This window comes from Dendrobates tinctorius, unplaced genomic scaffold (genome assembly GCF_039654945.1).
Source record: "Dendrobates tinctorius isolate UK_male_01 unplaced genomic scaffold, ASM3965494v1 ptg000032l, whole genome shotgun sequence".
Classification (NCBI taxonomy): Eukaryota; Metazoa; Chordata; class Amphibia; order Anura; family Dendrobatidae; genus Dendrobates; species Dendrobates tinctorius.
The window spans coordinates 46,175,511-46,197,824 of record NW_027361700.1 but is presented as its reverse complement, the minus strand read 5'-3'; the positions used below and the strand labels follow the sequence as shown (position 1 = coordinate 46,197,824).

Here is a 22,314-nt window from a genome sequence, read left to right as displayed (position 1 = left end):
TCGAGCACGATCAGCGATATCCAGCGGGGGGGTCGGTCGCAGGTATGTGTCACACAAAGCGAGACTGCTGGCGATATCGCTGTTGCGTCACAAAATCGGTGACGCTTTAGCGATATCGCTATGTGTGAAAGGCCCTTAAGTATTATATACAGTGCAACAAATAAGTTATACCAAAGCTTTAGCAGGCACATTAAAATATGTAGCAAAATGGTAAAGCAGAAGTATGGACTTGTACCATTTGGATATATTGCAGCAGAAATGACAGCCAGCAGAGGTGGGGAGTTGTACTATTCAGGCTGCTTGCTAACAATGAATGGAGTGAATACATGCAGGCTGTATCCGTTCAGAAGTTGAATGATTTGATTACCATTTGGATATATTGCAGCAGAAAAGATGTGTATATGTACTGTATACATATGTGTATGCAGTGCATCAGCAACAAGATGGATATGGATTATACACATACTATGAATTTTAGTCATCCATTTATCCATTTTTGAACCCAAGGTTAAGCTCATTGAGCCCTGACTCTCGATCAATTATGTCTGCATATCGTCCGTGACTGGTGCCAAAGTTCTCATCTTCATAGTGGACAGGAGCTGTCTACATTTTATATGCATTAGTCTGGTCCGTAAATTGGACTTGATGTCCATGTGAAAAAATGCCCATAGGCAAAGTTGGTCCATGTGCTGTCTGTTATGCACAAGAATTGAACATATGACCCATGTGAACATACACTAAATAAAACAATTATATTGTTTACAAATAACCATACCATACTGCCTAAATAATATACACTGCCCAATCCATGTACTACGGAATGTAGTTGGCACTACTATAGCAGTTTTTCCATAGGTATGGGTGAACGGAAACTATCCTTTGGTCCTATGCCAAGGCTGTCAGGACCAATGGTGCCCCTTCCGGTAGTGATAAGAGATGCCCCATGTGTAACCACATCGGTTGCACAATCTCTATCTTTGTGGAGAAACTATTGTAATTGACTTTGCTACATAAAATCTTGCACAGATCTCATATTATTGATATTGACTCTTTGTTCTTTGCTAGATCTCGTCTTACAGCAGAACAAGCCTTAACTCACCCCTGGATTAAGGACAAAGCTATTTCTAGCACAAAGACTCTGTCAAAGGAAAGGATGAAAAAGTTTTTGGCCAGGCAAAAATGGCAGGTAAGTAGCGCAAAGGCTAGAATAGAAGAGGGGGCAAGAAAAAAGTGAAACGTAGGCTTTAGCACCCCATTCCCATCAGACTAGGTCAAATGAACTTGCCAATATTAATGGGTTAGTTGGAGTATCTGTGTATGGGGGCCTCCAAATCTTTCCACGACAGATGATGTTGGGGTGATAAGGATCTGGAATGTCCGATTTGGGAATGCTGATCCTTTTGTTCTTTTAAGAGATAAAGCGCCATCAGAGAATTCTGCCAGTGGCTCTCATGGCGAATGCATAAGTGCTTGGCAGAGCACGTGCTTCTGTGTATGGGAAAGTCGTGGAAGACAGCTGCCAGACGAACCATAGATCTGACCATCATTTTTTCGACCGTTAAGTGTATGGGGGCTTTAAAATGTGAGTGGACTATTCTGTAGGGCATGCAGATTACCACTTGGAGTTCTGGGAACATGTAATCTAATGCTGTAAATTTTCCGCATTAAGGACTGTGTATTTTCTCTGCGCAGCTCAGATCTACATAAAAATTATAGTTACTACTTCTCCTTTACTAATCTGAAGTTAGTCTGCAATGTACCTCGGAGCTGGATTCATAATACAGGATGTCCTCTTGCTAAGGTCCATTTAGTTTGCAGATTTCAGCTCATAATGAGTGCTGGTTGACGAAATGCAAATGGATTGGTGCTTATTTAATGGCCGTTCACATGGGCCAATACAAACTGTGGGGGGAGAAAATGATCGCTCTGTCCTCATACTGCAGGAATGTTATTGGCAGCACATCCCATGTTAAGGTGGGAAGATGGGCTGCTGACAAACATAACTTACAGGACCACAAATGATCCAATCAGCTGATGAACGAGCATTTTGTTTATTAATGTGCTGCACCAGTGGTGAAACTTATTAGCTGACATACCTAGTGCCATGGTTATAGCCACTATAAATGACACCAGGTCACCTGCTCTTGTATAAACTGCATAATCGCATGAAAATGGATTTTATTGGGCTTCTTGTATCCTAAATGCATGAAATATGGAGTTCAAACCTTCATGTAATATTAGCATGGGTATGTGGAAAAATCTTTTGCAGTAACCCAATCTCTTCTGCAGAAAACTGGTAAAGCCGTCTTGGCTCTGAAGAGGATGGCGATGCTGAGCCACAAGTCAGACTCCAACTCCTCCCCAACCACAGATGGCAAGTCATGATCTTATGGTGGTTTCTGTCTGCCAAGGCCTCTCGTTTTACTTCTTAACCACTTATCTGCTGCTGTCTTGTGATTACAGATGACTCTGAAAGTAAGAAAGTGTTCAGCTTCCTGCAGGAACAGCTCCAGAGGCCTCCTGTCTTCTCCTCCCTTCTACAGGACCAGTCAGAGGTTGTAGGAAGTTCTGCACGATTCCATTGCCACATTGAGGGTAAGTTGATGGCTATTGGCTTTTGACTTTCTACATGCAAAAAAATTATATAAATTAGTATAGATATATTATTACTAGTGTGTGTGCTGTTGTATACTTATAGTCAAGGAGATATTGTTGCGCTGATCACAGTGCACATGATCCCTGGTCCATGGTACTAGATTTGTAGTTTGGATCCCAATTTCTTATATCCTTTTAAATGATTTTTCCAGTATTCTAATAAGAGAACTGTGTTTAGTAGAATAGGCCATTGGATACGTCATCACTATCAGATAAATGTGTCCTACACCTTAAAATGTCCACCCCCCACTGATCACCACCTATTATCACCTCCCCCCCACACTGATTACCCCCCACACTGATTACCACCCAGATGTAAATGAGTGCGAAGAGGAAAACTAGAGCTACATCACCCTGTTTAGTAGCCAGTCCCAGGTGCTACAGATCTTGAAGATACAGTATATCATAGATATGGTATTGGAAAGCCCCTTAAAATTGTAATGGGATTATTGGTAAAGTTCCTGAAAGTCCAGGGCAGTGAGCATTCTTATGAGGGAACTTCTAGGGAAGGCGGCCTTGTCCAATTGCCCTTTTGTACACCTCTAAAATTTACCTTTATTAACAGTGGCCCTAAATCGATTCCCACCAGGTCAATATCTGCTTAGAATTTGTATGTTTCCCACGTTTGTGTAAATTTTCACTTGATATACTGCCTTCTTCTAAAATCTACAGAATAGTATAAACATTTGCTGTGTGAGAGGTGCGATGGTCCCACTGGGATTAGGGACTGGTGGAAGTGATTAGTCTGTAGGATATGCTATAACAAATAAAAAAAACCTACAAAATAAAGGTGCATCTAGTAGAGCAAATTTTGGCCAATCAATGCACCTTTTACGAGCGCTGATCGACTATATACAAAACCGCTGAACAAATATGGGGACGCATCAAGTGCTAATATGATTGTTCGGTGCTTTGGAACTGGCGACACTATGAACTCTTCATTCGCCAACTTTATTTTCTTGTCTAAATGCATCTTCGGAAAAGCATTTTTTCACTCCTCTCCCATCCCCATACTTTTTCTCTCATCTAGGTTTCCCAGACCCTGAAGTCTTGTGGTTTTTCTCTGGATCCCCAATCCAGGAGTCTAAGCGATTTGAGATAGAGTATGAGGAGTCAGGGAGCTGCACCCTTATTATATCCGATGTTTCGCCCAATGATGCTGGGGTGTATACATGTGAGGCATCCAATTCCCATGGACAAGCAGAAACATCGGCCAAATTGACTGTCCACTGTCTACGGGCGGAGCGTTCACCAAGGGATGGAACTGTAAAGATTGCCTGAACTGAAGGAAGCGGCAAATTCCAACCAGCCATCTAGCTCCTGTCAATGCAAGACCCAGCACATTGGGTATATAGATATGGCCATGAGGAGCCACTACTATACTAATGAGTAATTGGAGAAGCCTATGTACTGCCATAGCCAGCAGGTGTATATGTATATATAATGCAGTCTGTTATGTACAGCGGACCTCTCAGGGCATTACATCTACTGCACATTGCATGTGAGGAGCACTCCTTTATTAAAGGGGTTTTAAGCATTCGAAAAACATGGCAGCTTTCATTCAAAATCAGCAATTCCCCTAACCAAGGCTTGGGCCTGGTATTTCAACTCAGCCTTATTGAATTGAATGATGCTGAGCTGCAGTACCACTCACAACCCCATGATCCGGGTTGGCACTGTTTCTGAAAAGTCTGCATGTTTTCTTATCTGGACAACCCCTTTAAATCCATTTTGCGGTATACTGCCTATGATCATCTTATGTTGTGCTATATGTAGATGTCTTCACTAATATTCAGAATGGAAGTTCTCTTCCCTGCAGGCGTTCCTACCTTTGTAGGTTAGTCCTCCATTTAGTCCTGAAAATTACAATGTCCTGTATATTTGCTTAGGATCTTCTCATAAAGGGGAGGACCTGCAAGAAATGGCGCTCCCACCCCTCAGCCTTTTTTACATGGAGAAGCGGTGCAATACCAGACAAGACCCAGAGACTAGAGTGGCGCCATACATTTTTTTTTTTTTTTTTTTTTTGTGGAACCTTTTTTGTAATTGCAGACCACCATTGAAAATGTATTTTATCAGATTATTAAAATGCTGTGATGGGGGATTGTGGTGAATTGACTGCTATACTGTTTTCTCTTTCTCTGATGCCAAGATTGGTCTCAAAGTTTTAGAGACTGACTGGTAGCTAAAAAGGCACAGCCTCCGGCTACGTTCACATTTCCATTTGCGCTTTTCATCTACAGTAACAGGCTAATGGAAAAACAGAATTTATGTACAAAATGGAATATGCAAACGGAAAGGTCAACTTGGCCTGAAGACTGGATTGTCAGGCAAAATGTATATATCCAAGCAGTCTCGGACTACTGAAAATTGTAAAAAAACAAAAAAAACAAGGTGCCAAATGTGTCCTTTCTATGATCATTTGTGTGTTTTATACCCGAACTGAATGTGATGTTTGTCTTGTCTTCATTTTCTACTATGAGTGTCAGTGATTTTGCAGTTTATTAAAGGATAATATAAGATAAAGGTGTGTAAAGTTCATTAAAGATTAACCCCTGAAATGCTTCTGCCACGTTTTTGTGACCAGTAATTGCAAACTGATATTAAGAGTGGCTGCCCTCTAGTGGTAACATCATGCAAGTTAATAATATTTTGGTCTGTACCCTGGGTATAATGATCGAGGATGATGGTGAGGAACAGTCCTATCGACATATTTTCATGAATGACTACAGCACTTATGATGAATGATCTTTTATGCTTATTGAAAAGTACTTGTGATACGGAAGGCATAACTTCAGATGCATTGGGCCTGATTCACAAATCCGTGTTTCTCAGACCATGATGCACAGGCTAGCTGTGATTCTTGTGATCAGACCTCTCCAGGATCATGGGAATATATATGAAGCTGGTCAGTTTGGGTAAGGAGACAAGCGAATTGTTTGCTTTTCTGGATAAAAACTGAACAATTTTTTTTTATTTTTTTTTTCATACGACTGTCTGCACCAAACTATTTTTTTGCCTCTATAGAGTTCTGTATGGCATCCTTTTTGTACATCAACATTTTAAAATATAATAGTCCAAATACGGTTTTCTATATTAATAATTGCAATAGATCCATAAAACTCAGATGTCGTATAGATGGTATCAGTATGGTATCTGGTTTTTAATGCACCCACTGAGTTTAATGGGCACATCTGATAAAAAAAAAAAAAACAGATCAAACTATTGCATGCTGTGACTTTTGTGTATGTATATGAATAATGCATACATAAGGTATTTATTATATCTCACAGATATATAATTTCTTAAATGCTGGTATTCTAAAATGTAAAAAAAATAACCTAACAGGTAATGCCAATAGTTAAGAAAACAAAAAAGTGCCACATTGCAGACAGTCGCAGGTTCAAGTCCCTTAGAAGGGATAATGAAACACAAAATGTGAAAAATGAAAACTATATTTAAAAATAAGTATAAAAGTATAAATTGTCCTATTTTTCACAAAAAAAATTAAAATAAGAAAAAAAATCTAAGTATCGCCATGCACGTGTCCGAACGATTAAAAGCATATATTTATCGTATATGCTGAATGAAAGAAATACCAAAATGGTCAAATTAATGATTTGGCATTTTTAACCTCTTCTCTTTTTATCCCATTTTTTTCAGATAGTTGTATGAACACCAACATGGTCCCAATAAAAAGTGCATAAAAATTAAAGCTCTTTAAAAACAAAAAGGGAAAAATTTAAAGATTGGCCTGCATGTACTTAGTGTCTGGGTACCAGTACAGAGAAGCAGCTGAACTCAAAGTTGGGGAGGGTTTTGGTGAGAACAGAGTTTTCATATTTGACTCCTCTTTGCATGTTCACAACCAGCTACAGCATACAGCTTGCTTCTTGGCAGCATAGCGCTATGGCCAGATAGTTTCTGTTAGATTTGTGTCTATAAGATTTTTAGATAATCCTTTTTTGGTACTTTTAGTTACTTTACTTACTATCTCTATAACGTTCTGTATATTATGGAACCTCAAGCTTTCCTAGCAGTGTTTTAGGGTTAACAGATCCTGAATATTGAAGGTACGGAGATCCTATAACCTGTAGTGGTATTTGGTTTCAGCACATGCTCCTTGCCTTTCCATCATTGTATACACCATTCCCTGTGTCTCCACGTCGCTCCCTGCATTGATCTTCTCCTGCTGTATACTACTATTCATCTATATACTTTTTAGACGGCATCCTTTTGGACTTGGGAAGAAAAAAACGAACCTAAACCAAATACCTCCTCCTCCCTCTCAACATCTACCATCTGATTTTGAAACCTTACTTCCTCCTGCCTTGTGGTCAGCTGCGTTGTATGTCTTCCCCCTAAATGTCCAATAAAAGGGCCAGCCACACAAGCAAGTTCTTGCAACGGGACAAGAACTGAATCTTGACACTGTAGAGAGACCTCAGAGAGAAAGAAGAAGAGACGAGACACATTACGATGTAATTTTTGCTCCTTTACCTCAGTAAATCACTTTTGCTTGCAAAATCTATTGCCACACCTTCCTTACTTCTGCTTGTACCCCTTGGTAGTTGTGGCAAGCATGTGATGCATAGAACACAACCACATAATCGGAAGTCGGGTGTGTCCACGTCAAACCTTACTGCTACTTTGTAGTAAGCCTCCTATACATTATACATCTTCTTGACCTAATCCTTGTCCCCCATCACTGGAAGTATCAAGGCTGGAGCTAGGAGCGTGGAAACGCGGAGCAGTTTGGATTATGGGGAACGCAGCTGGGTCCCTGGAAATGTTCCAGGCCCGGGACTCAAAGACACAGCCAACAAATGGGACTCCACCTCAAAAACAAAGAGAAGGATCATCTTCCAAGCTTCCAAGACCAAATTCGGAAGAACTGGAAGAAAAATTCAATGTGGTGCTGGTAAGCAGACCTTACAAATAAAGCTGATTTATATGTATAGATTTAAGGGTGTGAAATTCAATATAGTATGTATGGAGGATCTGTAGCTTCATGTCTACTTAGGGTAAGTTTACTGTATGTCTATATGTAGTTTTAAGAAATAAGCTGAAGGAAATTAATTCTCAAATTAATCATACTTGATTCCAAAAATACAACCTTGTTAACAATATAGTTCATGCGTTCTGTTGTATCCCCTTGGGTTGTGTAGTGCACCGGTATGACACAACGTGCTTCTAAACTTCCATCCATTTTCACAGTAGTCTTACTTGTGACACACATTGCACCATCCTAAAATGTGATTTTGAAGGGACAATCCCAGTCTGTTCAGATCACTGGTTACATTGATAGTCTAGGTAAAACACTGCAAGAAGAATAATGGCACCTTTACCCACGGACTATTACAGATCCAGAATGTTAAATGACCATTGATGGACAACAGACAAGCTGATCGGTGGTTTATTACTGGTCAGTTTCAAAGGCCAAAGAACATTTTGGGTCAAAGAATGATCACGAATACAATTTGCTTTTCCTTGTTTGAATTGTAATAGCTTAATTCCTAGAACCTTGAGGAACCTTGTGGATCTCCCCAGTTTAAGTACTACAACTAAGCCTGCAATTGTTAGGACATCCTGAGGTTCTACCAGAGAGAAGCTCAACATGAATATAAGTTGACCTTTGCTTGTAATCCCAGCAACATGAACCTTTTTTTTTTATTAGGATTTTTTCCTGGGGATCCACAAAGAGCTAAAGGGCTATCCAAACGAGAGTAAAATAGCAGGTGCCCCAAAGACTAACTTCTAGCTGTTAGCCAGACACTTCTCCAGGGGAACCACAATGTAAATGCATAGTTTGCTGGCTGCACCTCTGCTGGTGCCCGTTAATGTCAGAGATGCTTCACACCACATCCTCTGCATGCTCTAATAGGGACTGGAAAAATGGGCAATCTAAAATTTACATTGCTACTGGGTTCATAAGCCTCTTTCACAAGGCACCCAACATGTCCAACAAAAAGTGCCCTGAGCACAATACCACAATCAAACTAGTATTCTCCAAAGCTGATAAGTGATTTATATAGAACCTTACCCATTTAGGAGACTAGTAACTAGCTACTCGCATGGAAGAGCAAAGAACAGGGTGAAGTTTGTGGAATAGGGGCATGGTGGCTAGCACACTGCTATGGGCACTGTCATAGCAATAACTGCTCTGAGTGTTTGATATAAGCAATAGATCATTCTATGGATACTAATCAGTCCTGCTCTTAATGGGCACAACAGGGGAAAATTATTACAACTTTTGGCATCAGTGTGTAGTATGTAGCCCTGATTGCATAGTCTATTAGCAATAATAGCAATAATCAGTATTGTAATTTGCATCACACTGACCATTCAGACTTGGAATACAAATATGTCTTGATGTTTTGTGCCTGTGCCATCTTAAGGGCTGCCGGTCACCCGACAAACAAGAAAAACACTAATTTGTTGGGTGAAATGACCTTTTGTGCTGCGCAAAAAAAAAAATCCTCATTCTCCGCATCATTCTGTGTAAACAGGACTCAAGCTGACAAGAACAATGTCCGCCTATGCGACCTGAGTGATCTATTGCAGATTATACAAGCAACCTGTGCAGAGCAAACAGGCTATTAAAGCAAACCTGTCAGCAGGATTTTGTTAAGTAAACTACAGGCATTTCCAGGTTGCCGCTATTACACTGATTAAAATTATACCTTGGGTTAAGAAATCCATCTTGTGTTTCTTGTGTAATCAGTCTTAGAAGTTTTCAGTTAATCATATGCCTGTGCTCTGGAGTGGGACTGTAGAAAGAGTCTTCTCTTCCTCTAAGCCACAGAAATCAAGGAAACACTTACCCACAGGCTGCTACAAAGCACAAACATGTTCCTCATAATAGAGACAGGGAGAGTCTGTGTGCAGGTCTTTCCTTGGTTTCTCTGGCTTAGAGCATGAAGATTACACAAGAACCACAAGACTAATTTCTTCACCCCCAGGTATAATTGTAAATAGTTTAACATTGCCACCCTGACGATGCCTGTAGTTTATTGAGCAAAATCCTGATGACCAGTTCGGTTTAAATAACCTCAGATCAGTAAATACTGTCCATCTGGTGTCTCCCATTATCACACCAGTTCCTCATCTTGCCCAAATCTATGTTGGTGTTTCTCAGGACTCTGCCCTAGGGTCCCGTTTCCTCTCCACCTAAGCCTTGAGATGTCACATATCTGCTGTCCAGAATTCCATAGTGTCTATCAGCCATATCTATCAGCAATATACTGCTTCTCTTTCCACTTTCTCAAACTCTTTGTGGCCAAAATTTAATTATCTTTACATAATTTCTACCACATTCTGACACCTCAAATTTTACAAACCTGCTTTTTTCCTAACATTGAATCGACAAATATGGTACTGCATGTCCTCATCATCTCACTCGCAGACTATTGAAGTATCCTCTCTGTGATGCGGCAGGGATAGGCAGCGTCCGAGAGTGGACCCTCTGGGTTTCGGAACTGAGGCCCCTGGGGGCGAGTGCACCAGGTGGAGCCGACCCCTATACAGGGACCGTTTGGGGCAAGCCTGCGAGAGTCAGACACCGCAACAGCTGATACCAAGAGGGACGGCTCAAAGGACCAGGGTATGTTATAGGCAGGACCGGAGTACCAAACAGGGCACAGCGTAATGGGACCGGAGTACCGGACGGGGTACAGAGTACTAGGAGAAGACAGCAGGTACCGGGTGGTGGGTACAGGACTACTTTCCGGATACTGCACAAAAGACACGGAGAGAAACACGGATGGGACAGGCACAAGGCAGGAGAACCAGGGCGAGGACCAGGATGGACACAGGAACGAGAGAACAGGACGAGGAGTGGAGCGGACACAGGCAGGAACACCAGGACAGGGGAGAAGACGGAAAACAGGACAGGAGGAATAACTTATAGAACCCCTATAAGTCGTCCGAGATTAGCGCAGGAGTGACACGCGATAATCAAGCGTCCCCCGTAGGGAGGAGCCGCCTAATAAACCCTGCGCTGGTGAATGATTGGCCGGCAAAGGCTCTGCACGCCCACTGCAGGGTTAAGAATCCTGCAGTGCGTGCGCCCGCGGCCTAAGGCGCATGCGCGGCACAGCCGATGGCTGGGAGGGAGGAAGAGAGGAAGCACGGAGTGGGACCGCATGAGTGGAGCGAGCAGGGCGGCAGGACGCGGCCCGGTGAGTGGAGGCAGCGGCGGACCCGCCGCTGATGGAGTGGCGGCGGGCATGACCACCGACGTGACACTCCTCATTCTTTTCATTGGCTATCCAGAACTCAGAGAATTCAGTTCAAAAGCTGCACGGAAAAAAAAACATCTCCACGCAAAAGCCTACAACGTGCAAGAAATCTGCTGCCACCACAATGTCATATAAGCAGCTTGTACATTCACTGCCTCTTTTTGAGATTGTGGGAAGTTTCCTGTCTCTATACCAGTGTGCCAGTCAGTAAGATGTCCATATCCAGTTTGTAAACTTTAGCATCGAAAATTGTCCAATTGTCACCAGTGACTATTGGACAATTTTCGATGCTAAAGTTTAAGAACTGGAAATGGACATGTATATTGCCATCTTATAGCAATCACACATCAGAGCACACTATCATACACGTGAGGGAGTTAGGAGAGATGGCTGCTCCCCTTTGGTGTCTGTGCTGGATAAATTTTGGGCAGGACTCTCTTTTCATGTAGCTAAAATGCCACTGATATTACAATATTTTACAGATGATCAAGGACATTGAGTAGAAAAATGGTAGAAACACAACCAGTTATCTGTTACTTTTACTTGCAAATTGGAAATTACTTGGTTAGGCTGGTTTTACACTTGCCGTGTTTTTTTGTGGCCCTTTTTTGCGGGCCGTATTGCCGTGATTTTTGCTGTCTCCCGCAAAATAACATTCTCAGATCGCCATTCTTCCCTGTTAGAACATAGCAGGGAAAAAATGGCAATCCTCAAATACGGTGTACCGCAAAAACAACGTAACGTTTTTGTGGAACCATTGAAATGCATTGCAGCCGTGTCCGGAAGCTCAATATTTTTTTACGCCCGCAAATCCGGCCCTCACTGCCATATGGAGCACGGCCCTCCTTCTAATTTTTGCGGGCCGATTTTGCGGCCCCATAGAAATCTACTGGGGCCGCAAAAACGGCCAGCAAAAATACGCAAATGTAAAACCAGCCTTAACGTGACGTTTTATATTTTACCCTGTATGCTACACAAGTCATTTTAAGTCACTGTTTGCAACACCAAATAGTAAGAAAAGGATCATATTCAGAAAGTTTAGATACCTGTTTACCTTGGATATTTTTCAGCTGATTGCTAAGGTGGCCATACAAATTGGACAGCTGTCTGCCAATTTCTCCCGGCCATACACAGGAAGACTAGTCTCATCTCCTGTGTTCTGAGTGAGCCGCTGCCTTACTCCTCATGGCTGCGGCTTATCTCCCTGCTGAACAAAAGGATCAACCATTGAGTGATTGGATCATTGTCTTCCCCAGCACTGAATGTCTGGGACAGTGAGAAGGTCTCCATACATGTAAAATAGGTAGGGCAATCCCATCCAAATACGTCAGGTTTTAGATTATCAATTTTTATCTACTGTATTTGGGGGCTTTTTGGGAGGACTTCTTTTACTGTGTCTTGGATATTCTGGGAGAGTAGCACACTCTGGTAGGGGCCCAACTATACCCTTATTGCCTACATGCACTGGCTTGGATCTTGCCTCTTTTCTTCCAGTCTTATTTTGTGATTTACAAATGTCTTGTGATCCTAATTGCTGCAATCTCATCACTTTGTTAAAATGATTTTGTGGATTGGTTCTAGCATCCTAGCAGATACGGGAATATTTCTTAAAAAGCAGATGTTGGGTGTGACCATAGATGGAGCAACATGTCAGCTGTGCGTGACATAACGTACCCATCTCCGCATCTGTTGTTGATCACTTTCTAACCAGCTGGAAATGTGTTCAGTGACTGCTAAATATCCCCAATGGTCATCATTTCATAGTCTGTAAATCATGGGGTCATGTTATTTTGAATCTGTTTATATACAAATTAAAATACAACATTGTCACATTCTGTTGACACACTACACCACTCAATGGGACCATGGACAGATTAAAATTCTATTATAGCCTATACTTGGGACACTGCCCCCAATATGATCCAACCATCTGTCACAACCATAACAGAATTCTGTTATACTTTACATTAGTGGTCTCCAAGCTTTAATGGAACCAGACATGTTGAGAGTTGTAACTGACTCTACAGCACTGGCACAATGTCAGAAATCACTGCTACAGTCTTACTCATTGTTATTGGCACCCTATCATTTTTTTTTTTCATAGGCTGTACAATAACTTCAGAAATAAATGGAATGTTCAAGCTCTTGAGTGTTTGCAGGGTTCTTTTTCCCAATGGCAGATTTCTGCTCACACCACAGATTCTCAATGGGATTGAGGTCAGGTCTCATTGCTGGCCATTTTAAAGCAGTCCATTTTTTTTATTTTTCAACCATTTCTATGTACTTTAGCATGTGAGCTTTGGTTCATTGACTTGCTGTAGGACCCATGATATCAAAAAAAGTTTTCTTACACTGGATAGAACATTTTGCTCTAAAATCTCTTGATAATTCTATGATTTCATGATTCCTGTGATACGGTCAAGGCCTCCAGTACCAGATGCAGCAAAGCAACCCCGCAGCATTATGGATCCTCCACCATGCTTAACTGTTGCTAGGTTGTTTTTTTTTTCCTTATCGGCTTCATTGCCCCTTCTCTAAACAAACTGTTGCTTTGTATTGCCAAATCCCTATTTTTGTTTCATCTGACCACAGAACATTTTCCTGGCAGGATTGTGATTTGTCAAGGTAATCTTTGGTAAAGATCAGTCATTTCTTTTATGTAGTTTCTTCAGCAGTGGTTCCTTCCTTGGCCTTTGCCCATAAAACACTGCTTGGTTTAGTGTGTGGCATATGATACTTGTTGAAATCATGATCCCAGACTGTTTCAGGCTGGCCTTCAGGTCTTTGGATGTGGGTTTCTTTTTTTTCTTCACAATTCGTACAAACATTTGAAGACCTCTTGTCAATTTTCCTCTTTCCTCCATGTCCAGGGAGGTTCTTGATGGTTCCATACTTGGCAAACTTCTTAATAACATTGCACACTGTTGAAACTGGGATGCCAAGGTCTTTGGAGACAGCCTTTGGAAGTCTTGTGTTTGCTAATAACAGTTCAGTTCTGATATCCACAGACTGCCTACCCTGTGGCTTTTTAAAACACTGAAGTCCTCATTCATTGTCTGTGCCCATGTGACCAATTAGCCAATCACAGGTGATTCTCATTTGTGATTTACCATAGGCGAATGAAAATGTGTTTTCATACTAATTTTTTTTCGCTTGTATTTTTTAATTATCATTATGACCTCTTTTTAAAGGGAATGTTTTCAGGCTTCTGCTACTGAATCCGAGTGCAGCATGATGTAGGGGCAGAAAACCTGACTCCAGTGATGTGCCGCCCGCCGCAGCTTTTATAAAATCAGGAGATTATTACTAGAGAACTAGTAAAGCTGTTGCTGTGCAGTAAAGCCACGCCTCCACCAGTAATTAGCAGCACTCTGCCCACGCACAGTGTACACAGCATCCAATCAGTGATGGGGCGGGGCCAATACAAGGCTCAGTCTTTAGAGAACTGCTAGATCTGCAGGTGTTCATACTAATTTAATGTAAAGAGTGCCAATACAAGTGTCCCAGCAAGCTTTAGGTTTTTCTATTTTTTTTTTCCCTCCGATTTGTTTTTGTTTTTTTTGTTTTTTAATGGTTTATACATGCTTTTTAATGGTTTTTAATGCTCTATACAAAAAACTATTTCACTTGATTTAATTTTTTTTCAGGAGATATTCCACATTATGTACTTAAATGACATAGGTACCAAGAGTGATGAGCAGGACTACATATACCTGGATCATTTTGGACGGGGTAGTGTTCTGATTACTGTACATGATCATAATACAATTGTATCAGGTTCTGCGGATACAACCTCCAAAATTCCCCATTCTTACTAACATTGTTGGTAGCAAAATAATGACTTTTATATTCATGGCCAAAAGTGCTGGCACCCTTTGAAAATGTTCCAGAATGTTTATTTCCTTTGTGTGTACTGTAACAAGGCAAAACAACTGAGGAAAAAAAAGGCAAATTAGACATCATTGCATGCAAAACCCCAAAAATGGGCTGGATAAAATCCTTGGCACCTTTCCAAAACTGTGGCTAAACAACTTTTGTTTCAAGCATGTAATGTGGCAAGTAACAAGTATGAGCAATATGAAAATCACACCTGAAACCAGTTAAAAAGGGGAGAACTTAACTCAATTATTTTGCATTGTGTTTCTGATTGTGCCAAAATAAGCATGGAGCACAGAAAGAAGAGAACTGTTTGAGGACTTGAGAACCAAAAGTGTTGAACAATATCAATAATCTCAAGGTTGCAAGTTAATCTCAAGAGATCTTGATGTTCTTTTGTCCATGGTGCACAACATAATCAAGAAGTTTATAACCCTTGGCACTGTAGCTAATCTCCCTGGACAGCGAGAAAAAGTGATAGGTTGCAACACAGGATAGCCCACATTGTGGATAAGAAGTCCCAGTCAAGTTCCAAAGAAATTCAAGCTGTCCTGCAGGTTTACGGTGCATCAGTGTCAGTATGAACACTTGAATGAAATGAAACGCTGTAGCAGGAAACCCAGAAGGACCTCACAGCTGACACAGCGGCATAAAAAAAACTAGACTGCAGTTTGCCAAAGTGTATGTGAGTAGGCCTAAATATTTCAGGGAGTCTTGTGGGCAGAAGAGACCAAAGATAGAGCTTTTTGGTAAAGCACATACGGTAATTCTACTGTTTACCAAAAATGGAATGAGGCCTACAAAGAAAAGAACATCGTATCTACAGTAAAATATTGTGGAGGTTCAAAGATCTTTTTGAGTGGTCTTGCTGCATTTGGCACGGATTGCTAGACTGTGTGCAAACCATTATAAAATCTGAAGAGTACCGAAGGATGTTTGGTCATAATGTAGTGCCCAGTGTCAGAAAGCAGGGTTTGCATCCTAGTTCAGCAGGACGATGACCCCAAACATACTTCAAGAAGCATCCAGAAATGGATGGACACAATGTGCTGGAGAGCTCTGAAGAGGCCAGCAAGCAGTCCGGATCTAAGTCCCATAGAACACCTGTGGAGAGATCTTCAAATTGCTGTTTGGACATGGCATCGCACCCTTCAAATATTTGAGACCTGGAGCCGTTTAAAAAAAGAAAGTGGTCCAAACTTCCAGTTGAGAGGTGTAAGAAGCTTGTTGATTGTTATAGGAAGCGATTTTCAGTTATTAATTCCAAAGGGTGTGCAACCAAATATTAAAATGAGGGTGCCAACAATTTTGTCAGGCCCATTTTGGGGGGATTGAGTGAAGTTATGTCCAATTTGCCTTTTTTTTTTCTCCCCTCAGGTTTTTTGTGTTCCAATAAACACAAAGGACATAAACGTGTATAACAAAACATCTGTAATTGCAATAATTTGGGGGGAGAAATGCTTTATTTTCTGGAACAATTTCAATCGTGCCAAGACTTTCAGCCGTGACTGTATGTCCTAGTCCCATGAGAAACCTACTTGAACACGATTAGCAACAATCACATTGGAAGAAACCAGATATCACTGTTATCAGGTGACACTGTTTGCTATGATAATATTGCCAACATTTTTATAGACATGAAAAATGTAGGAATGTTGGGAAATTTATATATCCCCATGGGACCCCATAAAAATGTTTGCCTCATGAAGGCTTTGAGATTTAATTTCTTATCTATGAATGTATTGAAGTGTGCCATGGTATAATTTTAGGGACCAGTAGGATTTAGCAAGCATCTAAGTCTACAAACTCCTACACCAGGCACAGGTGTAGGTATGCCTAACTCTTAAAAAAAAAAAAAAAAAAAAAAAAAAAAAGGCCTTCCAAACTACTGGTTATCAAGTCTCCAAGGTGCCGCTGAAACCTGCAGAACAGCTGCACTTCTATGAGTTTTTTTTGTGCATGAAGCTGTAATGCAACTTCCTTAGACAAAGCCTAAACACACATTCACAGAGTAGGAATCAAGACCTGGACTGACAAAAAAAAAACATTGTTTTTAATCCTTTTTTTTTTTTTCCCACCAGTGCATTTTATCACCTTAACTGCCATCCAAAAAGTTTTGGCAAACATGGTTAGAGAGGATGTAAAGGTGGCAGTGCCACCCAGGCCCTAGAGAACAAGGAGGCCTAAATACCACACAAGCAGGAGCCAGTATTATACATGGCTCGTGAGGGGTAGGATTACATTTACAGAATTTGGGGCACAGAAGCTTCAAGTTATAGCTCTGTCCCCACCGATTCAACTAAAATATGACAAGCTGACTTTAACCTGCAGTCTAAGCAGGAAAGTGGCCTATAGAGGTTTGGCCTCCGAACTGACATTGATATGGAGGTTAGTCTGAGGTCACACAGAAATGCTTCATATATAATTGATGCTGTCATTCATCTGCTGTTTTGTATTATGTTGGGAGTGGTGTGCAGTATGTAGAAGGCAGTGTGTAAAGTGGGTACTGTGTGTGTGTGTGTGTGTGTGTGTGTGTGTTATGCAGTTTGTTTTATAGCGATGCTCCACTTTTGCATGAAATGCAAAACATAAAAAAAATGAAGGTACCCTGCAATACGTTTTAATGTAATCTGTACAGCCATGCCATGGCAACAGTGAGCATGCTGGATATTAGTGACACTCGATGGACTTTATTTACTAAAATTGGTTCTTTGGGTTTCCCACATAGGGCCAGTCAATTTACCATACAAAATAGTGCCGCATGTACAAAGGCTCTGAAAGCAGACTGTTATTTTTGGGGTAGAAAGAAATGGCAGTTCTTCAAAGTGGTTGTCTGGGCAAAATTAAAAAAAAATAAACTGTTTTGTTCACTTACTGGAAGGGGTTTTGTCAGCATTCTGTCAGCCACCTGAGGTCAAGTGACGTTGAGCAAAGCCTCATTGTAAAACATCAGATATACTGCTCAAGTCACCTGACCGGTGCAGCTAGTGGTACACATTTTCACCATTCCATGTTTTTGTTTTTAGTAAGGATGATTTTTTTATTTTTTAATTCAATGTATTACCCTTTTAGGTGTTTTTAATAGGTTTACAATCATTAAGTTAACTAGGAGGCCTTTTGTAGATTTCTGGCTACATTGTGACCCATTGGCCGCCACCACAAACACTTATGGTTGAAGGTTGCCATTGACCATGGTATTTAAAGGATTACATGGGAATGGGGCTAGCGGCAATCCTGGATGTTGCCAGAGACTGGCAGTTGCAACCCTTGTGCTCAAACCATCCATTTGTACTGTGCAGGATCTAGCTTTACCAACACTGTAAAAATCTGGTCCCATGCAGCATGGAGCCTCAGTTATGTGTGAAAAACAACCCCCTGGGACAGCATTGGTAACTAGCAGAGCTGATCTGGGGTTACGAAGACCCATCAGCTCTTCCATATTAAGTGCTATGTAGACTGCAAAAGAGAAGACTGGACAAGGCACCTTACTTTCTCCTCACGGTATCTCGCTCCACTGAAACCCATTAACAAGGGAAGGCTGGAGCATGCTGAAGGCGACATGTCTGTCATCTTCCAAGAGATGAGAAAAGGACTGAACAAGCACCAGACTGTCCTACCTAAGCATGGCATTGTGGCTTTGACCAACAGGGGCCCAGTCTTCTTCTAGCGATAGGGCCTACTCTCCTCCGCTCATCATACCTTCTGAATTATATACTCCCAAAAAATAAAGGGAACATTTAAACCATACCTCCCAACTTTTGAAGAAGGGAAAGCGGGACAAAGGCTGCGGCAAATTTTAGGTCACGCCCCGATCACACCCATTTCACAACTAGTCACACCCATGTCCAACCACACCCATTTAGCACTGCTGATAATACTGACTGGTACCGAGGGCACAGTCACTGGTATTATGGGCACAGTGGCTGGTACTGTGGGCACACTGACAGGTACTGAGGAAAAGAAAGAAAACAGAGAGAGAGAGAAAGGAGAGCGAGAGAGAAAAAACAGAGAGGAAGAACGGAGAGAAGAAAGGATTAAGAAAGAGGGGAAAGAAACAGAAAAGGAAAGAGAGAACACGGAGAAAGAGGGGACAGAAAAAAAGAACAGAGAAAGAAAGAAAACAGAGAAAGAAAGAGGGGACAGAGAATAGAGAAAGCAAGAGAGAACAGAGAGAAAGAAAGAACAGAGAGAAAGAGGGGAAAGCAAGAACAGAGTGAAAGAAAGAACAGAGAAAGAAAGAGGGGGAAAGAAAGTGAGGGGACAGAAAAAAAAGAACAGAGCGAGAGAAAGAAAGAGGGGAAAGAGAACGGAGAGAGAACAGAGAGAAAGAGGGGAAAGAAAAGAAAACAGAGGGATAGCACAAGAAAGAGAGGGGAAAGAAAGAACAAAGAAAGAACAGAGAGAGGGGAAAGCAAAAAGAACAGAGAAAGGGGAAGGACAGAAAGAGGGGAAAGAAAGAACAGCGAGAGAGAGAACAGAGAGAAAGAAAGATGGGACAGAAAAAAAGAACAGTGGGAAAGCAAAAGAAAGAAAGAGGGGAAAGAACAGAAAGAAAGAACATAGAGAGACAAAGAAAGTACAGAGAGAGAAAGAAAGTAGAGAGACAAAGAAAGTACAGAGAGAGAAAGAAGTAAAGAAAGAAAAAACAGAGAAAGAAAGAGGAGAAAGAACAGAGAAAAAGAGAGAGAACAGAGAGAGGGGACAGAAAAGAACAGAGCGAGAGAAAGAAAGAGGGGAAAGAAAGAACGGAGAGAGAGAACAGAGAGAGAAAGAAAGAGGGGACAGATAAAAAAGAACAGAGGGAGAGCGAAAGAAAGAGGGGAGAGAAAGAACAGAGAGAAAAAAAGAGGGGACAGAAAAAAAGAACAGAGGGAGAGCAACAGAAATAAAGAGGGGAAAGAAAGAACAGAGAGACAGAGAAAGTACAGAGAGAGAGAAAGACCAGAGAGAAAGCAAAAAGAGAAAAAGAGAGGGAAAGAAACAGAGAGAGAGAAGGAAAGAACAGAGAAAGAAACAGAGAGAAAGAAATAAAGATTCTATAAAGATACTATAGCAGCCCGGCTCCCATTGTAGTGCCCACCTGAGCCTCCCAGTGCAGGACATATCATGATCCGCTCACATGGCCGGTATCCCCCATTCCAAGGTGAACCCGCTGTCGGAGGAGGACATGGTGATGGATCTGAAGCATGCCCTGAAGTGCCTCCATGGTTCTGTCAAAATCTCATGAAATTACCTCATTTCTGGTCAGCTTCCAGCACATCACTTCCGGTGGAATGTTATGTGCGAGTTTTAAAGTGCTCCTCAGGGCTCCGCCGTGTACTTCTGTGTCCGCGGGAAAAGCCCGCTTTGTATGCCTCGTACACACTTGGCTCCGCTCCGTGCATCCCGTACACACATGGTTCCACTCCGTACACACACGGCTCCGCTCCATACCCCCCATACACACATGGCTCCGCTCTGCATACCCCATACACACACGGCTCTGCTCCACACACCTCGTACACACATGACTCCGCTCCATACCCCCCATACACACATGGCTCCGCTCCGCCCCGCCTACCCCATACACATGCAGCTCTGCTCCACACACCTCGTACACACATGACTCCGCTCCATACCCCCCATACACACACGGCTCCGCTCCGCCTACCCCATACACATGCAGCTCTGCTCCACACACCTCGTACACACATGACTCCGCTCCATACCCCCCATACACACATGGCTCCGCTCCGCCCCGCCTACCCCATACACATGCAGCTCTGCTCCACACACCTCGTACACACATGGCTCCGCTCTGTACACCTCATACACACATGGCTCCGTTCACCTCGTACACACACGGTTCCGCTCCGTACACCTCGTACACACGCGGCTCCGCTCTGTACACCAAGTACACACGCGGCTCCGCTCTGTACACCAAGTACACACGCGGCTCTGCTCTGTACACCTCGTACACACACGTGGATCCGTACACCTCGTATGCACACACGTCTGCTACATCCACACTGTAAACCCCTCCTGACCCCACACAGTAACTTCACCTCATCCAGCACCATGACAACCAGCACAGCATACTCCTGTACACTGCAGACACGGAGGCCCCTGATCATGTGACCCCTGACTCCTCCCCTCCTGTGACTTCATCGCAGGTCCTTTGCGTACAGCCATAGAACAGCCAAGGACGTCATTGCAGGCTGTGGTGGGTCTCTGGAAGGGCGAGGATGGGGTCGGTGCATGGGGGGATGGCCGCTCAGTGCAGTGTGGGAAAAATAGAGTCCCGGGCGGGACGCGGGTGGGGGGTCAGAAACGGGACTGTCCTGTGAGAATCGGGACGGTTGGGAGCTGTGCTTAAACACAAAATGTAACTCCAAGTCAGTCACACTTCTGTGAAATCAACACTGATTGTGATTCAATTTCTCCTGATGTTGTGCCAATGGAATAAACTACAGGTAGAAATGATAGGAAGGTCACTAACATCCATGTATCTGCTCAGTAAGAGTGTCCAGCGTTCCCTTTATTTTTTTGAGCTGTATATTTTACTATCTACATTTTTCTCCAATTGGGCTTTACATATATAATAATTTTATGAAAACCTTCAAGACAGGTTGCATTTGACACACGTTTCTTCATCAGTTCTGTATACATTTCAAAGAGCTGTTCGTTGAATAAAATTGTTCTTGATTTTGCACAATTAATTTAGATGCCCAAAGATATAGCATCGAGTCAAAGCCTCTGCCTGACTCTGGGAATTTAGAGCAACTATAATGTAGCTGAGGCAGCTTGTGTATATATATTCAGGCATAAATGTACCCATATGTGCCCTTGTAACCTGCAGGTAGGCAAAGCTTCTGGCAGGGAGGATGCTGGAGTGTCCACAGCAGAGGTCCCCAACCTGTGCCTTTCCAGCTGTAATGGAGCTATGGCAACTGTTGGGGGATGCTGGGACTGGGAGTATTAGATCCACCAAATGTTGGAGCCTTTTAACCTACAGAAATATGAAATCTAGGGCAGGAAGTCCAAATGTGATGTAATATTCTTGCATTGGAAGCAATGTAATCACATATATGTGCATAGAGGTAATGGGACATGGCTGACGAGGAGCCATGATCTGTCTGCCTGCATATTGGCCAATATTTCCTTCCTGCTTTACTGACTCACTGAGTATCGCCATCAGGCAGATCAGTCTCCAGATTAAGTTAACTTCAGATCAATGAATGGCTGTTTAATATAGACATATAATAGAGGGATATGGATGACCCAGGAGAAGCTGTATTTGTCTGCAAAGATTTCTCAGCTCCAATTCCTAACGAGTCCTGTCCTCCTTAATATTAGTCTGAAGATAAAAAAAAATACTACATCCATTGCTTAAAGGGAATCTGTCAGCAGGTTTTTGCTGTGTATTTTGAAGTCAGCATGAGTAAGGGGTTAATACAAAGATTTCAATGATGTGTCACATGTTAGGCTGTGTGCTGTTGTTTACTTACAATGAAGGTTTTATCACCTGGTGATTATCATTGCCTGGGCTACAGTAATTACAGCA

The 22,314-nt window shown here is 42.2% G+C and overlaps 2 protein-coding genes and 1 long non-coding RNA gene across 4 annotated transcripts in view; 2 read left to right on the top strand and 1 right to left on the bottom strand.

Moving 5' to 3' along the window:
- Nucleotides 1-5,216, top strand: part of LOC141086640 (myosin light chain kinase, smooth muscle-like) — a 72,926-nt gene extending 67,710 nt beyond the window's left edge. For both annotated transcript variants that reach the window (XM_073572885.1, XM_073572884.1), the window contains 4 exons: nt 1,066-1,186; nt 2,290-2,374; nt 2,464-2,595; nt 3,686-5,216. In XM_073572885.1, coding sequence (XP_073428986.1) covers nt 1,066-1,186; nt 2,290-2,374; nt 2,464-2,595; nt 3,686-3,936 — 589 coding nt within the window. In that variant the 3' untranslated portion in view covers nt 3,937-5,216. The remainder of the gene's footprint in view (nt 1-1,065; nt 1,187-2,289; nt 2,375-2,463; nt 2,596-3,685) is intronic.
- Nucleotides 2,153-20,931, bottom strand: LOC141086643 (uncharacterized). Its single transcript, XR_012231628.1, has 2 exons — nt 20,005-20,931; nt 2,153-2,625 (listed from the first exon to the last, which is right to left on the bottom strand). It is a non-coding gene; the product is annotated as an uncharacterized lncRNA (long non-coding RNA).
- Nucleotides 6,959-22,314, top strand: part of FMNL1 (formin like 1) — an 88,902-nt gene continuing 73,546 nt past the window's right edge. Inside the window, exon 1 of the mRNA XM_073572882.1 lies at nt 6,959-7,576. Within this exon, the coding sequence (XP_073428983.1) occupies nt 7,418-7,576 (159 nt within the window). The 5' untranslated portion in view covers nt 6,959-7,417. The remainder of the gene's footprint in view (nt 7,577-22,314) is intronic.